Source organism: Lepisosteus platostomus, chromosome 22 (genome assembly GCF_059453375.1).
Source record: "Lepisosteus platostomus isolate fLepPlt1 chromosome 22, fLepPlt1.hap1, whole genome shotgun sequence".
Classification (NCBI taxonomy): domain Eukaryota; kingdom Metazoa; phylum Chordata; class Actinopteri; order Semionotiformes; family Lepisosteidae; genus Lepisosteus; species Lepisosteus platostomus.
Genome location: NC_142632.1, coordinates 16953444 through 16975413, shown reverse-complemented (window position 1 = coordinate 16975413; position 21970 = coordinate 16953444). Strand labels below are relative to the sequence as shown.

Sequence of the window (21970 nt, the reverse complement as noted above, 5' to 3'; positions counted from 1 at the left end):
AACAAAACAAGAGGCATTTCTTTTACACAAACGATGGTGAGGGATTAGAAACCAGCGGTTCTCATTAGTTCCGATTAGTTGATCCTGCTAATTGATGTTTTTTTTTTGTCTGCTTGCTTGTTTTTTTTTTTACATTCAGTCCTTTTTTTCTAAAATGCAATACTGAAAGCACTCCGAGCTTTAGTCTCTCTTCAACGTGCTTGCAACATTATTATCCCGGTAGTACTATCCCTGTAAATAACAAACGTATTGTAGCGCCCACGTGACCCCGAGAGCGCTACAGTATTTTCGGAAACATTCCCTCAATAAACCGTTTTTTGTTTGCTCCTGCAGAGGTCCAATTAGTTTAAAAATGCCCCAGATAGACAACTCTAATGACTGTAATTACTTCAGTAGTCGGCGGTTAAATGCTTGTCCGGAGCACAACCAAGCCGGTGGGTGGAACAAACAGCACAATATGATTCAGAATCGAAGCAGTGAATCCGGTGGCATAAGCAGGCTTCTGGACGGCCGATGTGCACACAGGGTTTCTGGGGTTCTTTAAAAGCACCAGCACCCGAAGAACCGGGGTTAAACTGTGACATGGGTCCAGTGCAAACAAGAATGAGCTGATTCGGGTCGTTACAAACCCAGCTCGACTGTTAACCTGCAGACACACGGGATCGGGGGCTGCTGAGGCTACACCCGTTGCTGAAATTGAATGGATAGAATCAGTAATATTTAATATGCAATTTCCAGGCACGGGCACTTATATTGTCATGGTTGCTCTGTTACATATACTATTATTATTATAGGTGGGTAGCTGCGTCAGCATGCGTAGGCTGCAAAGGAACAAGTAATAGGTTTATTCCATGCTGAAAAAAAAAGAAGAAAGAGAACACAACGTTTCGGCCGTGGAGCCTTCTTCAGGTGTCAAGAAAGAGAACACAGCTTTTCGGCCGTGGAGCCACACCTGAAGAAAGCTCCACGGCCGAAACGTTGTGTTCTCTTTCTTCTTTTTTTCAGCATGGAATAAACCTATTACTTGTTCCTTATTATTATTATTATTATTATTATTATTATTAGAGGAAAAGGCTCCGGTTCATCACGGCGGCTTCCGAGCAGTAAAGCAGCCCTGCACCCACGGCTCGCGCGGTGGCGGCCGTTGCCCCGGTTACCCCCGAGCCCCCCCTCCAAACTGGTCCCTTCCCGGGAGCGGGGCATTTCAAAACCAGTATGAGCTGAAAGCGCAGGCGGCCCTGAGGACACAGCCCCGCGATTCGAGAGCTGAGGCCAAGCTCGGAACCCGCCCGTTGCCTTCTTGGGATCAGGACGCCATGGGCGCCCGGCAGTCCAGGAGAGCGGTCCCGGAGCCCACCTCCCGGCTGTGGGCCGCCGTGGCGTCCTCCATCCGCTCGGGCTGGATCGGCATCAACGACAGAGCCAAGGTGGCGCCCTTCTGCGGGGAAAAAAAGAGCTCACCCAGGACGTTTTTTAAAACACCGATGAGGAGTATAAGGGGATAATCATTTTAACACGGCGGAGCGTGGTTATCCACGAACGTTTTCAAATGAACGTTTTGTGTGATGTGCAGAAATCGCCCGGGATTTGTTTTTTTTTTTTTTTCCACTCACCGTGTGGCCTGTAAAATACTTAAAATGTTCAATTCTGTCCTGCATTGCGGTAGGGTTTGTGTTGTTGGCTTTGTCCGGTGGCCACTCATTATTAATCTCTAGGTAATGAGCCGAATTTAATTTCGTCAATCTGAATGTTTTAATGAGTCTTCGAATTCCAAAGTCTTTGAGACGTGAAATCCGGTACTATGAATAAATATTAAGTAATACAATACAACTAGTCCTTCCAGGGTGTTCTCCTTGCGTGTGATAACATTTTATCGATTAAAGTAATCTTTTAACACAAAACAAAGAGATTGCCTCGGACACATCCCACGGGAGGAGAAATGAGAACTGCCAGCACTAAGCTCTGACCATCTTTCAGGGTACATTTCTAAGTGTTTCATTTCCATTTTTAATTGGTTGCCCAGGAACTGAAGGTCATCCAGATGTTACTGTTCCCTGTGTTGATGTGCACCTCTGCCAGGCAAGGGGACATTGTAGCTCTGGAAGCACACTTGCAGCAGGTAATAAAAATCACACCCCAAACTATGTTCTTGCACACCCTGATCACAAATCGTTGAAGTCATTTGTATTTTTGCTGATTTAATTTCTAAAAACAGAATCTGGCACATCTCACACCCCTTGAAAGGGCATCTTGGGTGCTCTGGAACCTCTGTCATCGGTGGCACATTTCAACACAAGCTGGGCGTCGGGATATGTATAAGAAAATGAAACATTTAAGGAGATTTTAGTAAAACAGTCACGGCAACATTTAATGAATATATAATGTGAGGAGGACCTTCTGTGTGCATTTTAAGGGTTTTATTTCTTTGTTTTGTCAGGGTGCTGATGTCTCCATCGTTGACAGTCACAGACGGACACCACTCCACTTGGCGGCTAGCGAAGGAGATATCGAGACTGTCCGCTTCCTGTTAAAGAGCGGCGCCAACATTAACAGCACCGACAACTCAAAGGACTCGGCACTCAGAGACGCAATTCGCTGCAAGTGAGCACACCACACTGGGCAGAACTCCACCACCCTTTATAAAAAATGAGAACATGTTTTTGATTCACACAAAATGAAGAAACTCATAAAATGAAAACAAATTTCAGCTTTGTAAAGGAGAAAACTGCAGAGCTTTTATCCTCCTACCAGCAATGTGTACAAACATCACTGCCTTTAGGTCTGATAATCTGAGAAAAGAGATGGTAGCCCGCTTTAAACTGTAAGACCCTTTGTTCCAGTTAGATTAAATATTCTTCCCCAGGCTCAGATAGTGCTCATTAAAGAACCTTAGTTGGTTTAGATTGATTTCAAAATTCAACTAAGTCTCATGCTTCCTTAGTTCTTGAGGCGCTGCTGTAGAAAACCTAGACCTTTCTGTGCAGTTTATACGTGCAGTTTTGAGCAGGGGTGGCCAACAAACCTGCTGGTTTTATGAGTCAATCCTTATTAAAGCAGTAATTTCTGAAAAACTGAATAGTTTGGTTTAAGCAATGAAGCAGGTTAGTTGTTCAATGATGTAGTTTTTAAGATCATCTGAAATAAAGGTACCAGCACCCTGTAATTCCAGGAGCACAGCTGCCCATTCTTGATTTATCATACCAAACTGATCAAACCTCAAGTGGTCAGAGCCTTTAGAAATTGCCAGTTTAAGGGTGCTCTGTTCTAAGACCTGCTGGACTGTGGCCGGTAGAGTGCAGTGTACATTGCCAACCAGACAAGAACTTTCAACATATCAAGTAATTTATGGAGGACTGGGTACTGGAATGCTAATTTTTCTATATTATACTTTTATAGCATTTTGTCATGTGTGAAACCTGTGCTTAACAGCTGTTTTTTCCCCTTTTGCAGGAGTATAGAAGTAGTGGAACATATGGTTTCTGAGGGGGCCTACTTAGATACATCTCCTGCAGAGCTAGGGACTGAAATGTGCTGGTGAGTTGAATAGTGTATAAGTATTAGATTAGGAGTTGCATTTTAGAGAGACTTTTATCACCTGAAGCCTTTCTTACAGTTCTAATCTTTTTTATGGTCAGCAAGTAACTCACATTAAGTCCCAATATACTGAACAAATAATTTCAAGAAATGCTTCAAGGGGCTGTCTATTAAAAACTGGTTTCTGATTATATGGAGTTTTCTTCTGTAGCCTTGCACACCTGGGTGATGCCAAGCAGATGGAGGTTTGGAAGGCTGCAGGGGTGCACTTCAACTACGCAGACTATGATGGGAGAACTCCTCTTCATGTGGTTGGTTAACATTAGGAATGTCATTCTGTCCTTTCCCCAGTTTTTCATATATTTTCCCATGGTGCTTCTCACTACAAAGATTAAACTTACAGGTTACCTGTAGGAACATAGCTTGTGTAGGAGTATGTCAGCAGTTATATAAAAGAGTAAATGCAGTAACAGCAAAGTGACACAACAAGGACAAATGAACTTGAGAAAATCTTGGAAACAGATCAGTAAGTTTGACTTTGAGGTGTTTTCTTGAAGAGACTCCTGAGGTTTTTCACTTTCAAAAGTCACAAGGATTAATGCAGCCATGTGTTTTATGTAGTTCACACAGGTATACATTTAATAACTAAATTCTCCATATTTCTGTTTTGGCAGGTTTGGATGACTTGCATTTCAGTCACAGAAATATGATCCCTTGCACAGAGCTTACAAAGTGTACACTGTAATAAATTACACTACCATGTTCAATTTGATGCTGGAGGGTCAATATGATTCTATGATTAATTGTGTTCCTTGCTATAATTTATCTTGCCTTTCATTGAGCTTTACAGTATGTGATGTCCTCACTGCATTTCTCTATTTTTCTTCAAGATTTTTTGCACACTTTCAGAATAACAATTTTAAAATGGACATTTCTGTTAAAAATCAGCATATGCTATCTTAATATTGCTAGATGTGTTATGTTCCCCCAACAACCCTAACAAACAGCTCCTGTTTTTCCTCTTTTAGGCTGTCTGCACCAACCAGCCCGAGATGGTTATTTTCTGCACTAGGAATGGGTCAAACCTAGAGGTAGAAAAAGTTTTGAAATACTTTGTAAATTGTTCAGTACTAGATGAACCCATCAGTCATTTTTAATGTGAACAGCACAATGGCATTTTTTCAAGTTTAACATTTTTGCTGCACATACCATGATAAAACCTTGGCCTTTTAATCTGTGCATTTGTTTGAATTGTGAGCAAATTAAAATGCTGTTCACATTTAAAATTCATTACACAGCTGCTATTCATTAATCTGCTACTCTTAAATGTAGAAGAAAATGGTAAGTATGTGCTATGGAAAGCAGATTTTTTAAGGCTACAAAGAAACACCTATTCCACTGGTAATAAGTGACTCAAAGCAGCTTTAAAACTTAAAAACATAATAAGTTAATACTGTATTAATACACAAAAATAAAAAGCTCTGGATCTTGTACGCTATCCCTCTCTCCTCTATAGGTCTTGCCAGGTTTTCTTAAACAATTATTCCAAGAAGCACAACTCCTACAGTATTACTTCCACCTCCGCCTCCTTCCTCATTACATCAGTAGACAATCCACTCATCTACCAGACACACTCCAGACGTGCTTTATGCTACACATCTTCACCTGACAAGACACTGCTCAGACTAGTCACTGATAGATGTCACCAGACAGATATGTTGGTCCTTGGAGTATTCACTCTGACACCCCACTTTACATTCTCTTCATCTCTTTCTTCTCCAGGCTCGACCTGTTTCTCCACAACCACTAGCTGCTAGCTTTGCTGCCCTTTCCCCTTCTCTCTTTCCTCACTCCACCTCCCTGCACACACCCTAACAGTGTGTTCTTCTGAGCCATTTACACTCCAGCTTTCCTATGTGTGACAATGCTCCACTCCTTCAGGTACCAACACCCTTAGTCTGCCCCAGTCTAGAGCGCTATTCTATACCATTGAACCTGCCAAATAGGTTATCCACACAGCCCACCTGTCTAGAACCTGTGATGCACCTCATATGGCTTTCACTGTGTCCTCATCACCCTACCTTAAGCCCACTGAATCCCACAGTCCTCCAGCGCACCCAGCTGGAGCTCTCACTCTCTCTCCTTCCCCTTCTTAGCTGGGTTTACTCAAAGGTGTGAGCATATCCTGACACCTTGCTACCCTCACATGGAATTGCACTCCTTGCTAAAGACTCAATCAGGCCAGGTGTGTCTAATTCTGCTGTTCTTCTCAAGTATCAGGCGGCCATCTTGGCTTAAGGCCACACCGTAGGGCCTGGGTTTTGAGCCAAGATGGTGTCAAAGACTTCGCAAGGGCACTGCCGTTGCTATATTGCAATACTTTGAGATTTAAGACACATAAACACCTCTATGAAATTGGAACCGATTCGGTTCTGAGCTTTTTAATTTTTACCATAGTACATATGATCTCTTAAGCTTTATTTGTTGAATGTATCAATTGTTGTACAATATTAGAAGGTTCTTTATAATTAGCCAGGAGCGGGTGTGCTAAATTTCAAGCGCTGTTATTCCTTCCTTTCCTGGTTCCGCGGCAGCACCGCGACCGGTTCAACAACAGGCCGATTGACGACGGCCGCCGGCTGGGGCTGCCGGGGATCGTGGACCTGCTCGGCGCGGAAAAGCAGCGGCTGGAAAAGGAGGCGGCGGACGCTGCTGCGCAGGCGGCCAGGCTCAAGCTGGAAGAAGATGGCCTCAAGGCAGAAACGGCCTCCAGCTCCTCCTCTTAGCACAGGACTTTCACACTCGATTGCAGATGTATATTCCCGTCCATGCGGTGGTGAATGTAGAATACATTAAAACTTTCACTTAAGAAGTACTTCACGGTTATGTCAAAGCAGAATTTTATAAGAGGCAGGATGAATGCAAGCTTTTGCGCCTCTCCTTTCAAAACAGCAATTTCCTTTTGTCGCATTTACTGAAATAAAAATTTCTACAAACACCTGTGCCAGGTAATGACTACCAGTCTCAGCATGTACTGTCAGAGCTTGCTATAATTCAGCTTTCACAGTAATCACCGTGTGATCAACTTGACATAAGAAGAATGGAAAGAAAGGCCCAGGTCATTATGAACCCAGGTCATAACAGTACTACGTTTTCATAATTACTAGGTTAAAATTAAAATACTTCAATTTTTTCCTCGACCAAGCTGGCAGAATAAATTATATGCAGACTGCTAAATAATAAATCCTGTGGCAAAGGCCTATGTTCCTGTCATGTAATTAACAGGTTACATAACATTTTTGATAAAAATGTCATCCCAGATGAAGCAATCAAACATTTAAGGTTTTAGAATAGCATGTTCTGCACTCCTCTTTTCTTTGGATACACAGGGGGACATACAGCACAATGGTAATGATGAGTTATTCATTTGTCTTTGACATCTTTATTGGCTGTAAATGGTGATTCTGTCAGTCATTTGGGAAAGGATGATGCTTCTTCCATGTCTAGGATTAGGACAACCCTAAAGATGCTCTCTTGTAGTCAGTGTAAAAGGTGTAGTGTCTCTCTGTTCTGCCTTTGTCAGGTTTCCTAACTCACAGTTCATCAGAATTACATGTGACATTTGCTGACCTGTTTGCTTGTCGCAGTTAAGATAATGAAATGGCATTTTCCCCACGTGTACCTATGCCTGTGTACCCATGCCTTAGCTGAAATGGGTGACAGGTCACTCAATATTGAGAGACAGCATCTGAAATGTAAAGAAGCCAAAGCTGTTCATAGCATTCTAAAAGCTAAAGAAGGGAAAAATAGTACTTTAAATATCCCAAGAGCATTTTACTGTAGTCATTAGTATGTGTTGTTTTGAAAAAAAAAGAAAACAGAACAATAACGTTAAAATGATGGTTGCTTTTTCGTTAAATGTGTATTTTTGCTTTTAATAAATATTTGGAAGAGATATTTGGTCAGCAGGATTGGGACTGCATGGAATTATATTTATGTGAATAAATTGTGATGCACAGAAATGGAAGCACCTACAGTAGATATTTGTTAAACCTTATGTGCATCGCCTGTGTAAAAACCCAAACCGTTTTTAAGTTGGTATTTTTTTTTTTTTGCTATGAGTAACAAACTATGGAGTTTGTTAGAGCTTTTCAGACAGTTCTTAAACCAGGACACTTCTCTCTTGAGTAAGCAGCAGGGCCAGTGCTCTTGTCTTGAGCTTGTCTGCGTGTGGAGGCACGCTCTAGCAGAAGGGTTTAAGAGTAAAGTGGGTGGACTGGTTATGTTGCGGGAGTGGGCAGCTTGTAGGACAGCTGTAAACGAAACTAGTTTACAGAAAATATGAATGAGGGAATCGCCTAAGCTCTGCGGCACACTCCGACTTCTGTCCTTTGAAAGGGGTTGTGGTTAGTTTCTGGATGTTAAGCAGGGGTGACCTTGCTACTCCCTCCTGAAGAGACAGAGGAGATCTCGGTCTTGCCAGCCGTACTGGTGCCTGTGACTGAGCTGTCCTCTTCAGTGGCGAAAGGGTTGCGTCCACAGCACATCATCGTCAGCATGCAGTTTCGAAACTGATGAAGGAGGGCAAGGAGCAGTGTTAGACGTAGGAAAAACCATGGTGTTTAAGTATTATAAATGCATATAGATGGTACTGGGCAGCACGCATGCACAGCGGTTAACATTGCGGTCTCTCAGCACGGAGGACCTGGGGTGCTATCTGCATGGAGTTTGCATTTGCTCCCTTTGTTGGCGTTGCTTACATACTGGCATGTTAATTGGCTTCTTGGAAAACTGGCCCTGATGTGAATGTGTGTGTGGGGTCCATCCTTAGGTGTATTCGCCACTGCCCTTTGTTTTATACCCTCATAATTAGGAATTACCAGCTATCAACAATCTTAACTTATGTGTCCTTTGTACTAGTAAATGGGGAATGAGAACTTTTCAAACTTTCCTCCAAAATGCATCCTCACTGGTGACAGTGACAGGCCTGGCACAGCCCCATACCTGCTTATTCATGAAGACGTAGATGACGGGGTTGTAGACGGTGGCGGTTTTGGAGAAGTAGGAGGGCATGGACGCCAGCGTGGGCTGGATCACGATGTTCTTGTCGATGGCCACGACCATGGCAAAGGTGGCATATGGCAACCAGCAGACGAGGAAGGCCATCACCATGGCGATCACCATGCGGGTCACCTCCCGCTCGGCCCGCTGGGTGGTCTCCGACTCCTTTTGTTGTGCTGCCACCTGTTCACGGAACAGAGGATGGCAGGAGTGAGAAGGACTGGGATTGCAGTAGCTTTACTCGTGCGCCTGGAGAGCTGCAGGCCTGCAGATTTTAAAAGTAACTAATGTTTTCAGTTCTACACGACTAGAGTATTACTGCAGCTCTTTCTGACTTGCATGGCTCCGAGTGTAATTGAGCACTGGTGTAGAGGTCAGTGGCAGGAAAGGGTGAGTACTCACAGCTCCGATTGTGAGCGAGCCCTGGTGTAGGGCCCAGTTCTCACAGCTCCGATTGTGAGCGAGCGATGGTGTAGGGCTCAGTACTCACAGCTCGGAGGGTGATCAGCAGGGTGGCGTAGGAGAAGAGGATCATGCTTAGAGGCATAATGAAACAGGTGATGAACAGCATCATGATGTAGGAGTTGTTGTTGGAACCGCCAGTGTACCAGTTTGGCCCGCAAGACGTCCGAAGCCCTGCAGAGAGACCAGACAGTTTTTTTCTGTTGTGGTTCTACACTTGGTATTCCCTAACAGAGAGAGGGGTTCTGCCCCTGCTGCGATTTGCGATTCATGGTCAATGACAGGCCCAGAACAGACAGTGCCACTCCTTGCACAATAGCAAACTATGGTGTGCCCAAAGACCACAGGTTCTGCAGGAGAATCCTGCACTGCTTAGGTTTCAAGGGAGTGATGTCACCTTCTGTAACAGGGTTAGAACCACTGAGACCTCTTCCTCTTGCCATGCTACAGACATAATAAAAACTAGTGGCATTCTAACCAGCACTGTAAGGGATCTCGCTCTCTGTATTCCAACAGGCAAATTGCTTTCTAGTGATTATCAACACGCCAATACCTAGTGCTGCACTCCATGGTGAGTACTTACTGTATGCTCATACTTCTGTACATACCTTCTGGGACATAGCTGCTCCATCCAAAAAGGGGAGGTGCTGTCCAAATCAGAGACCACACCCATGTGAACCCACAGCCAATTACAGCGTGCCTCTGTTGGAAGCGGAAGTCTCCCATTGGCTTACAGATGACAATGTAGCGTTCAAATGCTAGGATCGCCAGGGACCAGAGTCCTACAATCCCTGAAATGATAAAAAGAGTCTGGAGTCATTTTCCATGCATCTGTATAGATGGATGAATGTTTTTGTCACGATCGTCATCCCTCCTCTAGAGGGCACTCGACCCCTTTTTTGTATTTTAGTTTCATTACGTACACCTGTCCCTTGTTCTGTGTGTATTATTTAAACCCTGTGCCTCTGTGCTCAGCAGTGGAAGATGAACGCCACAAGGCTCGCGGGCAGCCCGGCGTCCTGACCATCTGAGTCCGGGGCTTGGAGCGCCCGGCTCCATTATGATTTTAACTTTCTAGTTCCTGATTCCTCGTTCCCGTTCCTGACTTGGTTTGGATGGATCTCCCGGCTATGGACTTTTGGACTGCTTCCAGGTTTCCCCTTCCAGATTGTTTTGGACTTGCTTGCCGGCGCCACGCCCCCCTGTCAGTCATCCCGTCGTGTTTCCCAGTTGCCCTTCTCCAGTCTCTTCCGGATTTTACTGTCTGCGTAGGGTCCGAAATCCGCACTACACGAGGCTCTGCACCGGCTCCCGTTACAGTATTTGGACAGACTATTTTCAAATAGAGTCTGTTGCCAAATGAACCACAACATTTTAAGCCTTTGGATTATAGCAAAATTTCCTTATGCTATATTTCCAAAAATAAATGTAACTATCTCTCTTTTCGAGACAGATGTTTTCTCGCGCTTGTATAGTTGGAAGTGAGCAAAGATGTGTTTGCGAGTACATTCTGTTTAATTCACACCTCCGAGTCATCTGTTGTTAGTGTTATAGTTTCTTTACAATTCCTAACATAAAGGAAATTAGAGACTATTGCTGCTGCATCTTCTTAAAACTCAAACAACAAAGTTTCAAAATTTGGTGCTCAGACTCATGTAAAGCCTGTTCTCTAGAACAAAAAGCATTCAGTAACAACACGGTGCTTGACGCTTTTGGAATAAAGCTAAAAATAATACTCTGACTTGGCTGTTCGAGTCTGCTCGAGTCTGCTCAAGATGGACTTGTAAGTACTGGCAGAAGCAATTGTCTTTGATGCATTCTTCCGTATTAGACCACGAACATTTCGGCAAATTAAAGAGGTTCAGAATACTCCATCCATGCATTTACTACCTGCTGTATCCAATACTCGGTCACAGGGGAGTCGAAGCCCATCCTGGTAAGCAGTGGGCACAAGGCAGGCTACACCCTGCATGGTGTGCCAGGCCATCACTCAAACTCACACCAAGGCCAGTTCTCCTAGAAGCCAGTTAACCCTCCAGCATGTCTTCAGACTGCGAGAGGAAACCAGAGCACCCAGAGAAAACCCATGTGAACATACAAACTCCAAACAGACAGCACCCCAGGGAATTGAACCCAGGGCCCCAGTCCTGAATATTGTATCAGGTAATCTTGTTCACAATTCTCTCCCACAGCAGCCCTGGGTTGAGGTGGAATGACTGGTCATGGAGGGAATCAGTCCTACCTGTGAGAGAGACCATGAAGCCTTCGAACTCGCACACAGACTTGCCCAGGATGAAATAGCCGTTGACGTTGTTAGAAAAGCTGACCGTGCTCCCAAAGAAGGTCACCAGGAGGTCGGCCACCGCCAAGTTGACCAGGATGTAGTTGAGAGGGGAGCGCAGTTTCTTGTAGCGCAGGGAGACCAGGATGACGAGGCCGTTGACGAAGGAGGCCAGCACCACAACCGTGCCCATCAGCACGGCCACCATGAGGTAGGTGCTGCGGGGGGCCTGGTGAGGCCACTGGGGCCCATCGAAGGGCCCCGGCGTGCTGTTCTTCTCAAGAGGGAAAGCGGCCGTGCTGGAGTTCACCAGGATGGGCATCGTGAGATGCAGAGAGAGTGCAGGAGGGAGAGGCAGAATGAGGGATGCCGATCAATCTTTCTCAAGCGTGGCATGGGGTCCCTTTATATAGGGAGGAGGAATTAGTGCCCTGAAACCTCACTACTCCCTGCGCACATGGGTGGAAACCTTTCGGAGGGTGGGTCTGAGGCTAAACCAGGTGTGAGTACAATCTCGCATGATCTGGAATAAGCAGGAGTTTAGAGGGCATTAATTCTAAAGCGCTTATATTTCCCTTCATACGTTGGGCACAGAATCCCCCTAAAAGCTTTGGCATTGCATGGCTGAGTGATGCGTGCAAGACAGACATGGGGATGAGGTCAAGGTTGTGAACAGTTGCAGGTGCAAATGTAGATTCAGGGAAAATGTGATCAGTTATGGTCTCTATTCATGGTTGTTGTACTGTAACTGTGAATGAACTCCATTATTAACAAGCTTTCGGAGCTCTTAAACATTACATTATATTATATTTATTTCATTTCTGCATGCATCTACCTTTCTATCTACTTACCATTTGGGTTTATTTTTTTGTAAATATATTATTTAGTATTATTGAGACGGGGTCTATTTTTGTAAAAATGTGGCCACCAAATTAATCACTTCAACATACATTATGAAGGGAATTTAACATTTGAAAGTACTTTGAATGGGGCTAATAAGCCAAATGTGTTTGTGTGCAATATGCCCTGTGAACAGGGGAATAAGTATTGATGGCTATAATTAATACAGAGCTAATATATAGACATACAATATGCACTGTTGCAATAAACCCCAATCACTTTAGCATTGATGCAAATCTGTCTTGCTATTTGGAGGTTTATCAGGCTAAGTAACTGTCAAGGGACAAGTTCAAAGGCTCTGGGCTAAAGGGCAGAGCCAGTGGTTCTAATCAGCTCTGAAGAGCATTAATCAGGGAGATTAAAAGCAGACCACCTCTTGCACTAAGCCCCAGCAAAACCTAGTTAAGGCAAAAAAGGCTGAGCTTCTTAAACAGCTCCATTAAAACAGGCCCATAGTAATACTGCAGTATGCAGGCAGAGTAAGAGTAATCTAATCAGGAGGAATTTATCTTTGCAGCTCCACAAAGAATAGGTCAATATTGACCAAAACACCTTCAAAAGTTATGGTAGTATGCAAAATAAATTGCTGATAAGATTTGTTTTAAACTAATAAAACAAATTGATTAGACTGTCAAAACTGTATGAGAACCATTGAATATAGAATTTTTACAGCATGAACCTCGTCAGGTTTTTCCAGATGGAACAGAATAATGGACAGTTAAATACCTCAGCCTGCTTGGTCTTTCCTCTCCAATCCCACCACCAGTCTGTCCGCTGATGTTAAGTGTCTGGGAGTAGGACACAGGCTCAGCCCCTCTCTCCACTGTGGAGGAGCAGGGACCCCATCGCCTTGCCTAGGAGCACACCAGCCCCATTGGCAAACTGCCCCACAGCCCACCTGGCCAGCACCCGACAGCCTCCAGGGCAGCCCGCAGTGTGCTTTCTCAGGTATCCCCAGCTCCGAGTCTCTCAGGCCTGCTGTCGAGGAGCCCGAGCCCGAGCCCGAGCCCGAGCCCGAGCCCGAGCCTCTGGAGCCTCTGCTCTCCCTCCTCCCCTCAGCTGATCTAGGCTTCTGAATGAGCCCAGAGGAGAGGTTGGTTTCACTCAGAGCCCCTCCTGACAGCTCCTTTTTGATCAGACAGAGCTAATTCCTCAATCAGCCCAGCTGTGCCTCATCCCGCAGGTTTTTCTAATTAACAAACGCTAGATCTCACCACCTCACAGTGACATGTTAAGGTTTTTGGTCAAACTAGCCATTTGTCTGCCTATTTTGACGGCCTTCCAGAACATTCACTTGAAGTGGTTTCATCTCACTTCCCCACCAAATCACAACTGCTGAAGTGAATGGGGAGTGTTCTAATTAATTTACCCACTATTGTAATTCTTAGTAGCTCATGCTGGTTCAGCTGTTACGAGAGTAATGATTAATTAGCATTTTTTGAAACAATGGAAGTGTGATCAATTTGGCTAGTGAGGGTGTCTGCAGCTTTGCGCCCGTTGCTCGCCGGGATAAGTTTCAGCTTCCTGGTGACCCTGAATTGGAAAAAGCTGTTTGAAAACAGATGGATGGATATCTAAGAAAAATATTTGGTTAATTATTTAACTGACATTTCATGCTAGGATTCAAATATGAAGACATCAGGCCCTCCAACAAAGTAATTTGAGACCCCTGACATACAAGGTTAGGGCTCTCCAGGACAATGACTGAAGTTCCCTTGTTGAACAGTAAGTGGCAGTGTTACCTTCGGACAAACCTAGCCAGTGACCAGAGTATTACTTGGAGAACAGAAAACGTGATGTCTATTTCCACTGTACCAGTGTGATTTTAACAGAAAATTAGGTTTCTCGTTAATATCATAGGATCCATGTCCCTTTCTTCTTTTTAGAACCCCCGTGTTGATATATCACGGCCTGCGCAGTAAAATAAAGAAGACACAGACAGTGTTTTGTGTTTTTGTTTTCATTAGTTTTCACATGCAGTCACATCTCCAGTCAATACGACAGCCTGACAGGCAATGCGATAGCGTTCAGAGGTACAAAAGGTTCGTCTGTGAAGAAAAGACTGACATTCCCGTTGCGTCCAGAATAAGATTTTTGTTTTTTCACAGAAAAAAAACAGCAGTATCAAACATTTAGCAAAGTTTCATTGCATGACAAACCGATACATCTGCATGCATTTTCGGAATATAGAAGTCGAGTACAAAGGCAAACAGATTCCAAAAGAATTTCACAATATTGGCAGAGGGCATGACCTTGGCTTGGCTAGCTGGTCTGACTGAAGCACCTCCTGCAGTTCCGTGGCTGGGCAAGGGGACGGTTTTCCAGCTCCAGGCCGGGCAGTTCCTCCAACATCTCCTGCTTTGATTCAGCCACAGCCTGCCTTACTGCTGCAAGCAGAGGGAGTGGGAACCAATGCAGATTTGGTGTTCGCTCTAGGTTTGCCAAGTGTTTTAAGACATCTGTACCCACACAGGACCGGAGGAGACACTTGGGATGTGCTCCTTGGACACGCCCACCTGCAGGGCCATTCGTCATCGGACACGTTGACAGTTTTTAGGAGCTAGCCCTCTAAGGAGATCTGGGGGTGACCGGAGGAGAAGCAGTCCAACACCGATGTCAATGCAAGCCTGCAGCCTCCCAGAAACTCGCAGGATTGACTGTTTTTCAGAATGCCTGGTCATGAAATTGTTTTGCCAATAATGTGCTGTCACCTGGAGAGTCCAGGTCACAGTGGCATAGTGCCATGGCTAAAACACATGGCATCCAGCTTGAAGAGCTCAATCAGCTCTCTACGTGTTCAGCCACTCGGGAGCCCCAACATGTGACAGATGTTTCAGGGCTCCTGAGTGAACAGTGAGCTGCTGGTTGGACTGAACACCTGTCTGGTTCATAGCACAGGCCACAGGACCAATTGGCACAGCTGGCTTTGGGCCTTGAGCCCAAGAGACCCAGAAAATTTCAAGCATTTTCTTCTTTTAATTAAATTTATTTGGTAAATAAAATAATAATCTATAACAAAGTATTTCAGCTAAGGGACAAGGATCTCCATGTCCAGATTTGAGAATTATTCATTTTGGGTGAGAATTATGAGCAGAAAGGTGCTGAGGGAACAGCATGCTTTGTGATGGACCAAACCCTCCCCCCAGACTGCCCTGAACTGGAGCTGACAAACAGTGGTTTTCAAAACGTGGCAAAGGAGTGCAAACACCGCCTCATGATCCAGTAACTGTGACAGTCTCTCCGCTCGTGGTGCGGGAGTGTCAATCATCAGAGAAGTCCACAGCTCCCTTCACGGGCAGGAGAGGGCGACGACATGACAAATAAACAGGGACGTCTGTCACACTTCACTGTACTTTAACCTCACACTCGGCCCAGACTCCCAGACCCAGCCCATCCAACCCAGATCAGCGCAGCTCGTTCGGCCTGAGAGAGAGAGGCGATCTTCCTGGGGCTCCTGACTGTAAAAAGAGTTTGCAGAGCAACAGCACTGCAACAAACTAAAAACAGGCTTCAGTCTTTGAGTAAAACTTTACTGAGGCAAAGCTATGAGTTCAGAAGGCTAAACTGACTTTCAGTGCCTTGGGATGATGAGGAATAGTGGGGACATGACTCTTCCTGCTTTCTCTGACTTGATTGAGACACTCTGTTCTTTTTTAGTTTGCTTGCCTTTGTTTGACTGTGCTGTGATGATGTTTGTGTCAAGGATGTGTCAAATGCTGAGTGCACACGTGCTATATCTGACCAATGTACAATAAAAACGGTTTTTGGTGCACCCCTTCATGTTTGGAAATGAGGTGGAGGTGGAAATGAACTCACTGGGAGTGAAACACGAAGAACAACGATACAGAACAAAAACAGCAACATTTTAAAGAAATCATTGAACTCTACCTTGTTTTATGATCTTTTCCAGTAAGACTGTAAGACCCACAGCAGGGCAGTGAGCTTTTAAAAGTGGTGAAATTAAGGCCTGCAGTTTACCTGTGTTTTATAATTTAACACATATATGTAGCTCAATATTAAAAAGAACATTCAGAATCAGCTGCTTTAATACACCCCAGTTTAGAACTGCTACTCAGACCAACAGACTGAGGGCATTAGGGCACTACCTTTATTAGGATCCCAGGTTTGATTCAAGTTTGCATGTCCTCCCCAGGTCCACAGAGATTTGTCTCTGCGATTTTCAAACACTTGCTGGTTGGGTTTGAATAGCTGTCCTGTGTCTGTTTGTGGAATGGAGAGCACAGTGGGATTACAGAACTACAGAACAACAGAACCCTGATGAGACAGATGACCCTTTGTGACCCAGTGTCTTTTTTGTGGCCTTCCTGACGTTCTGTGTGTCTGCACCTTGTGAAGAGACAGGAAGGCGAGCTCACACGTGCCCTCCAGTACACGTTATCTGGTCAGATTCTTCTCTTTCCACTACAACTCCAAAAGAGAAGGAGTTCACACTGCCCAGTCAGGCTGACTGAGAAGCTTCTTGGCCAAACCCCACTATAGCCCTATGCTGGTACACCCTCTGTCCATGGACAAATATCACAGGCCAGAGCCCAACTGGCCATCAGCTCAAGATGCCTGGCTTCACATTCAACACTTCATCATGATAAAAAAAGTGAAGCAATGAATGTTTTAGTAATAAATCCCTCAACCACCTGAGACTCCAGACCTTACCTTGTTGACAATACAAAGCACTGTGGAATTCACCAAGTGTTTCAGAACGTTCTTACATATATATTTGTTTTTCTCTTTAGCTATTTTTGGGTTATTATGTTATTTCTGCTCCTAGACAATACGTTACAATCGCTTGCAGTGTTTAAGTGTACTGTATATTTGCTATAGTTTTTAAAATGCTTAATCCATTTTACTTATTTAAGAGCGAACAGTCCATTAAAGCTACTGTATCGATATCTTTGTTATTGATGTATACTTTGTAAATAGTCCATTATTTTCATACCATTGAGAACAACTCAAACATTGATTAAGTAGTAAAATCCTTACTAGTTATTTAACATTATTCCTGTGGTTGAGTGCGTCAAGTTTAGTATGTTGATTGCCACATTTAGGAAAATCAGTAAATTGTGGTTATGCAGGAAAATGATTCAAAGGATCGTAAATGGAAATGTAATGTCAGTGACACTGCAGTTAATGTTTAAGGTGCTTTAAGACAATATATTTTAATCCACAGAGGTCACTGCCCTTTCTATGCCGGGTTTCTGAATTAACTATAGTTACAGACTGAGCTCCTTGCTGAGAGTGAGTACAGTGTCACAGACCCTGAACATGAGAGGAAGATACTTGCAAAGAGAGATTTACAGTGCTTGTGCATGAATGAAACAACTAAAACTGGGGTGTGAATCCCATGTGAACCAAGGCTTAATCATGACTCTGCACTCAAAACCATGTATCATAACCTCTGTAGAGGACTGAATCACTTCAGGCAACTGCATTGGTGCCTATAGGACCCGAAATGAAGCGTTTTTCTGTGCCTGTAACTGGGTAACTAATAAAACAGAGGGCTTTATGAGCTTAGCTTGCTTCATGCTCATGCATCGTGCTGGACTTTAGCAACAATGAAAAAACACTTTATTTAGACTACATTTAGGAATCCTGTTATTTTATCTGAGTGACAATGCTAGGTTCTTGAGTGGACGTATATAGTACATTAAAAAGTGGCTTTGGATTTGGGCAAGAAGCATTGATCCTAAATTTTTTGTCTTTATTTAATCAAAAAAGAACTTTCTTTGGAAAATACCTGCACTGTATTATAACCTGGGTTCCTAATTAATTCTAACGACAGGCACAACAGATTACTTCTTTCCATCCATGTGTGGCAGCTTGTGGTTTTTCCCTGAAAGAGACGAAGGTTTCTTTACAAAACGGGCCACATGTGACACTGGTGCCAGGACTGATAGGGTGACTGGCAATCAGAAGGGTCCGGCTACATGATCTCATGGTATTAGAAATAAGGAGGAGGATGGCTGGGTACCAGGGGGCCTGGAGGGAGAACACAGCTGAAGCAAGGAGCAGCCAGCAAACTGCAGGGGCGCTGGAGGCAGCCAGAACTGACCACGCCCCCTGGCGAGTGGGGGGGCTTCCTGCTGTGGGCGGGGCCTCAGTCGCTGAACATCGAGCCGGGTAGTTCATTGGTCAGTGTGTGCCAGCGCTCAATTTTCTTGTCCTTGTTTTTGAGGCAGTCGAACCAGTGCTTCAGTCTCTCGCCGTTGGCATTGATTCCCAGACACACTCCGCCTGCAGAAACAATGAGGGTTGAGGCATAGTTATTCAGAACAAGGCGGGTTATTACCATGGCTTAAAAAAGAAATTATGATTTTATTTTTCAGGCATATGTTTTCAAAGCAGCTTTAAAAGATTATAATTACCCATCTTTGCTTCTAAAATTAGGTTCTACATTATACAGTTAATAGCAATTTTCCAGAAAGTATCTTGATCAAGGGCTTAGCAGAAGTGGGATCTATCTGAAGTCTGAGCTCATGGTCTTCAGGTTATTTGTTTGTGCTCAGTGTGCACTATGATTGTGCTCAATGTACCAGTTATTTGCAAACTGATGATCAGTTTCAGGAAAGGGAAAATGTTTTTGGACTTTGCAGCAATGTTTTGGATTTTTGGAGATGTTTATAGTAAACCAAAAGGGTTAAAGCACAACACTGAAAAGACACTCCAATCCCTTTTGAAAACAGGATGGTTTGGAACAGCACGTAGCTCATTCTGTTCACATTAGTTATGGGAACGAGGATAGCTGGACCTCCTTCAAGCCTGAGCCACATGTAATGAATTCTGAATCCAAGGAGACTGAACAGAAAAAAAAGAAACAGTCGCTAGTTAGAAAATAAAACTGCTCCATTTTTTTCTGTCATTTTCAGGATGGAATGGGTTAAAGTCACTAAGCTCAAAATGAAGTAGCTCTACCGAATCAAATCCCTCTGATAAGCTGTTTTAGGTTTTTTAATCAAGTTTACTCTGTCCTGACAGCTTGGCACCAGGTGAGACAGTGTACCATCTGCAGACCTTCGCAGAGGGCTAACATCAGGTGTCGTTAGTGAAAGGGCTGGTAATGGATTTCATTGTCAAAGGAAACACAGTGAATTGTCCTTTCCACCTGTTTGCAGGGGTCACTGCTACCGCAGGCTGCGGACTGGGATTGGATTATCAGCAGCCTGGAAATGGCCAGAGTCCTGACATCTGAAAGTGCTCCCTAAGGATTCCCAGAGAGATCGCAGGGTGTTGTATACAGAAACCATATCAAAGACCTGGTGTCTATGGAATCAGACAGACACTGTATAGAAAGGAAACCACTAGAGCTGAATGAGGTATTAAATCTACTGTAAGGCCTAATCTCAGTATTAGACAGGGTACATCTCGTCACTCATATTCAAGTATATGGCTTGGGGTTTGAGCATGGACCATGTCAAGAGCCGCCTGTGACTATGATTCCTCAAGTGATGGAGCCCAGTTGTCCCTGTTGTGGGCTTGCGGACATGTGGTGCTGTAAGTGACAGACACGCCTCTCGTCCAATCAGCACTGACCCTGCTGCACGGGGCGGGCTGCCTCTGACTAAGAGGTGGGCGGGTCTGAGGAGTCTGTTCGCACAGCTTCATCCTCCCCTGTCTGTGGTCATGTGGTTCGTGGCTCCGAGCCAAGACAAGAAAAAACATACAACTGGCTATGCCAACCTGGGTGAGCAGACCAATGATAACTTCAAAAAGAATCTTATGGCCTAAAGTAATGGAACATCCACCGGTCCTGACTATTTTTTTACAGTAAAATCAGAGACTGCAATAAAGAGTTATACTTAGTAGAAATAACAGAATGAGCAGCACTGCAGATGACATAAACCTTTGACATCCAAATGAAAGATCAGTCAGTCAGTCAGGGGTTTGGAGAGACAGGTTCTGTCACTTCACAGTGTGGTGTTTAACAAGACAGGAGGACTCACCTATGAAGTCATTGGACTTTCCAATGTCATAATCCCATACAGTCACCTCCAGTGTCTTCTTGGTGAGGTCAGCATGCTTGATATCATAGAAGAATTCCTTCAACATAAAATGAACAGCTATGAGCTATTTAAGACACTCCCTTACAGAACCTGTAGGCTTCTGAGAATTTATTTTTCCTTCATTTTCTGTGATTTCCACAGTCTAAGGAAACATAAATCAATGATGGAGATATATAAATATATAAATATAAGAACATTTGAAAGGTTACAACTGAGAGGAGGTCATTCGGCCCATTCAGACTATATGCTAGTGAGTAGGTGATCGATCCCAGAATCTCATCCAGCCTTTGCATGAAGGAATCAGAGTATTGGCTTCAATAACATAGCTGGGGAGCTTGTCCTACACTCCCACCACCCTTACACATTCTTAGAGGAACAAGCTATTTCCAAGGGAATGAACAAGATGGGCTTCTCTTGTTAAGAAGCTTTTCTTCTGGTCTTATTTGAACCAGTGATGTCTGGTATACAGGGCTTGACCTGTCCTCTACTTGCATCATTTAGTTTAGTCAGTCAAGATCAACCCTCTGTTAGATAATGATAATAAATGACATGAATCCAGATCCGGATCTCAATCGTGCATCCTGGGTAATTCTGATATGGTCTATCTCTCTTGCCTTACAAATGGTATTCCTTCTCACTTTAACTAAAGCTGCAGTGTCTTCATATATATTTTATTAACATGATTTTTATTTTAGTCTTAAACATATCTAACAGCTCCCAGCACTACCCATAGGGATCCCCAGGGATTCTGTATTTCTAGTGTGGCATAAAAGCTCTAAACACTTTGCCTTGTCTCACTTAAGGCTTTAGAGAAGAATAGATAAAACACAGGAGGAGAGATTTTGTTAAGGTCCAGTCTCGCCGATAATAATGTCTACCGCTGGCTGCTGAAAAGTCGTTTGCTACTTCATTAGTCACACTTCTACAGTTCCCTCATGCAGGGAGCGGCACAGGGCTGGAGGAGAAATGAAATGTTGGAGAGACAGCTGCAGAAACCTTTTAACCTCTTTCTAAATAAGAAAATTGAGTTTTAAAAGGGGAGAAAAATAAGCTTTTAGCATGTGCACGTTATTTATATTTTCGAGAAAAGTGAGTTACAAAGATAATGCCTGCCACCACATCAGGGAACATCTCCGAAAACAGGTAATAAGTGCAACTCAAATCTCTCTCAATCATAGAGCTCCGCCAGGCCACACAGGGACCGAACTGGGCTACTGGAGAGCCCTGTCCAGTTCAGAGCACCGCTGGGCTACACAGGGACCGAACTGGGCCACAGGAGAGCCCTGTCTAGTTCAGAGCACCGCTGGGCCACACAGGGACCGAACTGGGCTACTGGAGAGCCCTGTCTAGTTCAGAGCTCCGCCGGGCCACACAGGGACGAAACTGGGCTAATAGATTATTCTTGGATTTCGATTCTGTCAACAAACACACTTTGTCTTTAGACTGTGGACAGCTGGGTTTCCTGCACAGCCCCACTCATCTGTATCTGTCTCTCCCAATTAATGAGTGTATTGAAACCTATTAAGCCACAAAGTAAGAGAGTAAGAGAGAGGGAAACAGACAAAAAGGATGGCAGAGAAAGGTGGTACCTCGTTAAACTCTGGGTTGAGAGTCTTCTTCTTGACCGCAGTCTTGTGCTTTGATTTCTTGTTCTCGTCAGGCTTCAGGTACCTGTGAAGGACAGCAGAGAGCAGGTTAGGGCAAGGCATGCTGTACG

The 21970-nt window shown here is 44.2% G+C and overlaps 3 protein-coding genes across 6 annotated transcripts in view; 1 reads left to right on the top strand and 2 right to left on the bottom strand.

The window, feature by feature from the left end:
- The first annotated feature begins 1148 nt into the window (after positions 1–1148).
- LOC148643658 (L-asparaginase) lies at positions 1149–6532 on the top strand. The gene is made up of 7 exons (XM_088616246.1): positions 1149–1427; positions 2024–2119; positions 2438–2601; positions 3451–3534; positions 3746–3845; positions 4563–4625; positions 6129–6532. The coding sequence occupies exons 1-7, from the start codon at positions 1317–1319 to the stop codon at positions 6318–6320; spliced, it is 810 nt and encodes a 269-aa protein (XP_088472372.1). The 5' UTR covers positions 1149–1316; the 3' UTR covers positions 6321–6532.
- LOC148643657 (pinopsin-like) lies at positions 5945–13071 on the bottom strand. 2 transcript variants are annotated; one of them, XM_088616245.1, is made up of 6 exons: positions 12965–13071; positions 11300–11637; positions 9666–9848; positions 9086–9231; positions 8539–8778; positions 5945–8105 (listed from the first exon to the last, which is right to left on the bottom strand). In XM_088616245.1, exons 2-6 carry the CDS (start codon positions 11544–11546, stop codon positions 7956–7958), a joined length of 966 nt encoding a protein of 321 aa, XP_088472371.1. In that variant the 5' UTR covers positions 11547–11637; positions 12965–13071; the 3' UTR covers positions 5945–7955. The 2 variants fall into 2 exon arrangements, with proteins under 2 accessions (XP_088472371.1, XP_088472370.1); XM_088616244.1 differs by lacking the exon at positions 12965–13071 and having other exon boundaries at positions 11300–11838.
- Positions 13072–14182: 1111 nt separating this feature from the next.
- Positions 14183–21970, bottom strand: part of doc2b (double C2-like domains, beta) — a 227708-nt gene continuing 219920 nt past the window's right edge. For all 3 annotated transcript variants that reach the window (XM_088615766.1, XM_088615764.1, XM_088615765.1), the window contains 3 exons: positions 21843–21924; positions 20194–20290; positions 14183–18487 (listed from right to left, as the gene is read on the bottom strand). In XM_088615766.1, the coding sequence (XP_088471892.1) occupies positions 18351–18487; positions 20194–20290; positions 21843–21924 (316 nt within the window). In that variant the 3' untranslated portion in view covers positions 14183–18350. The remainder of the gene's footprint in view (positions 18488–20193; positions 20291–21842; positions 21925–21970) is intronic.

What these genes read in the sequence shown, in the direction of transcription:
- LOC148643657 (XM_088616244.1), bottom strand. Translation starts at nt 11,660, where the DNA reads ATGCCCATCCTGGTGAACTCCAGCACGGCCGCTTTCCCTCTTGAGAAG. An exon ending in GAGCAGCTATGTCCCAGAAG is followed by an intron (nt 9,232 to 9,665) that starts GTATGTACAGAA and finishes GTCTCTCTGCAG; the next exon opens with GGCTTCGGACGTCTTGCGGG. An exon ending in ACGTCTTCATGAATAAGCAG is followed by an intron (nt 8,106 to 8,538) that starts GTATGGGGCTGT and finishes CTCCTTCATCAG; the next exon opens with TTTCGAAACTGCATGCTGAC.
- LOC148643658 (XM_088616246.1), top strand. Translation starts at nt 1,317, where the DNA reads ATGGGCGCCCGGCAGTCCAGGAGAGCGGTCCCGGAGCCCACCTCCCGG. An exon ending in GGAGAACTCCTCTTCATGTG is followed by an intron (nt 3,846 to 4,562) that starts GTTGGTTAACAT and finishes TTCCTCTTTTAG; the next exon opens with GCTGTCTGCACCAACCAGCC. An exon ending in GGAATGGGTCAAACCTAGAG is followed by an intron (nt 4,626 to 6,128) that starts GTAGAAAAAGTT and finishes GTTCCGCGGCAG; the next exon opens with CACCGCGACCGGTTCAACAA.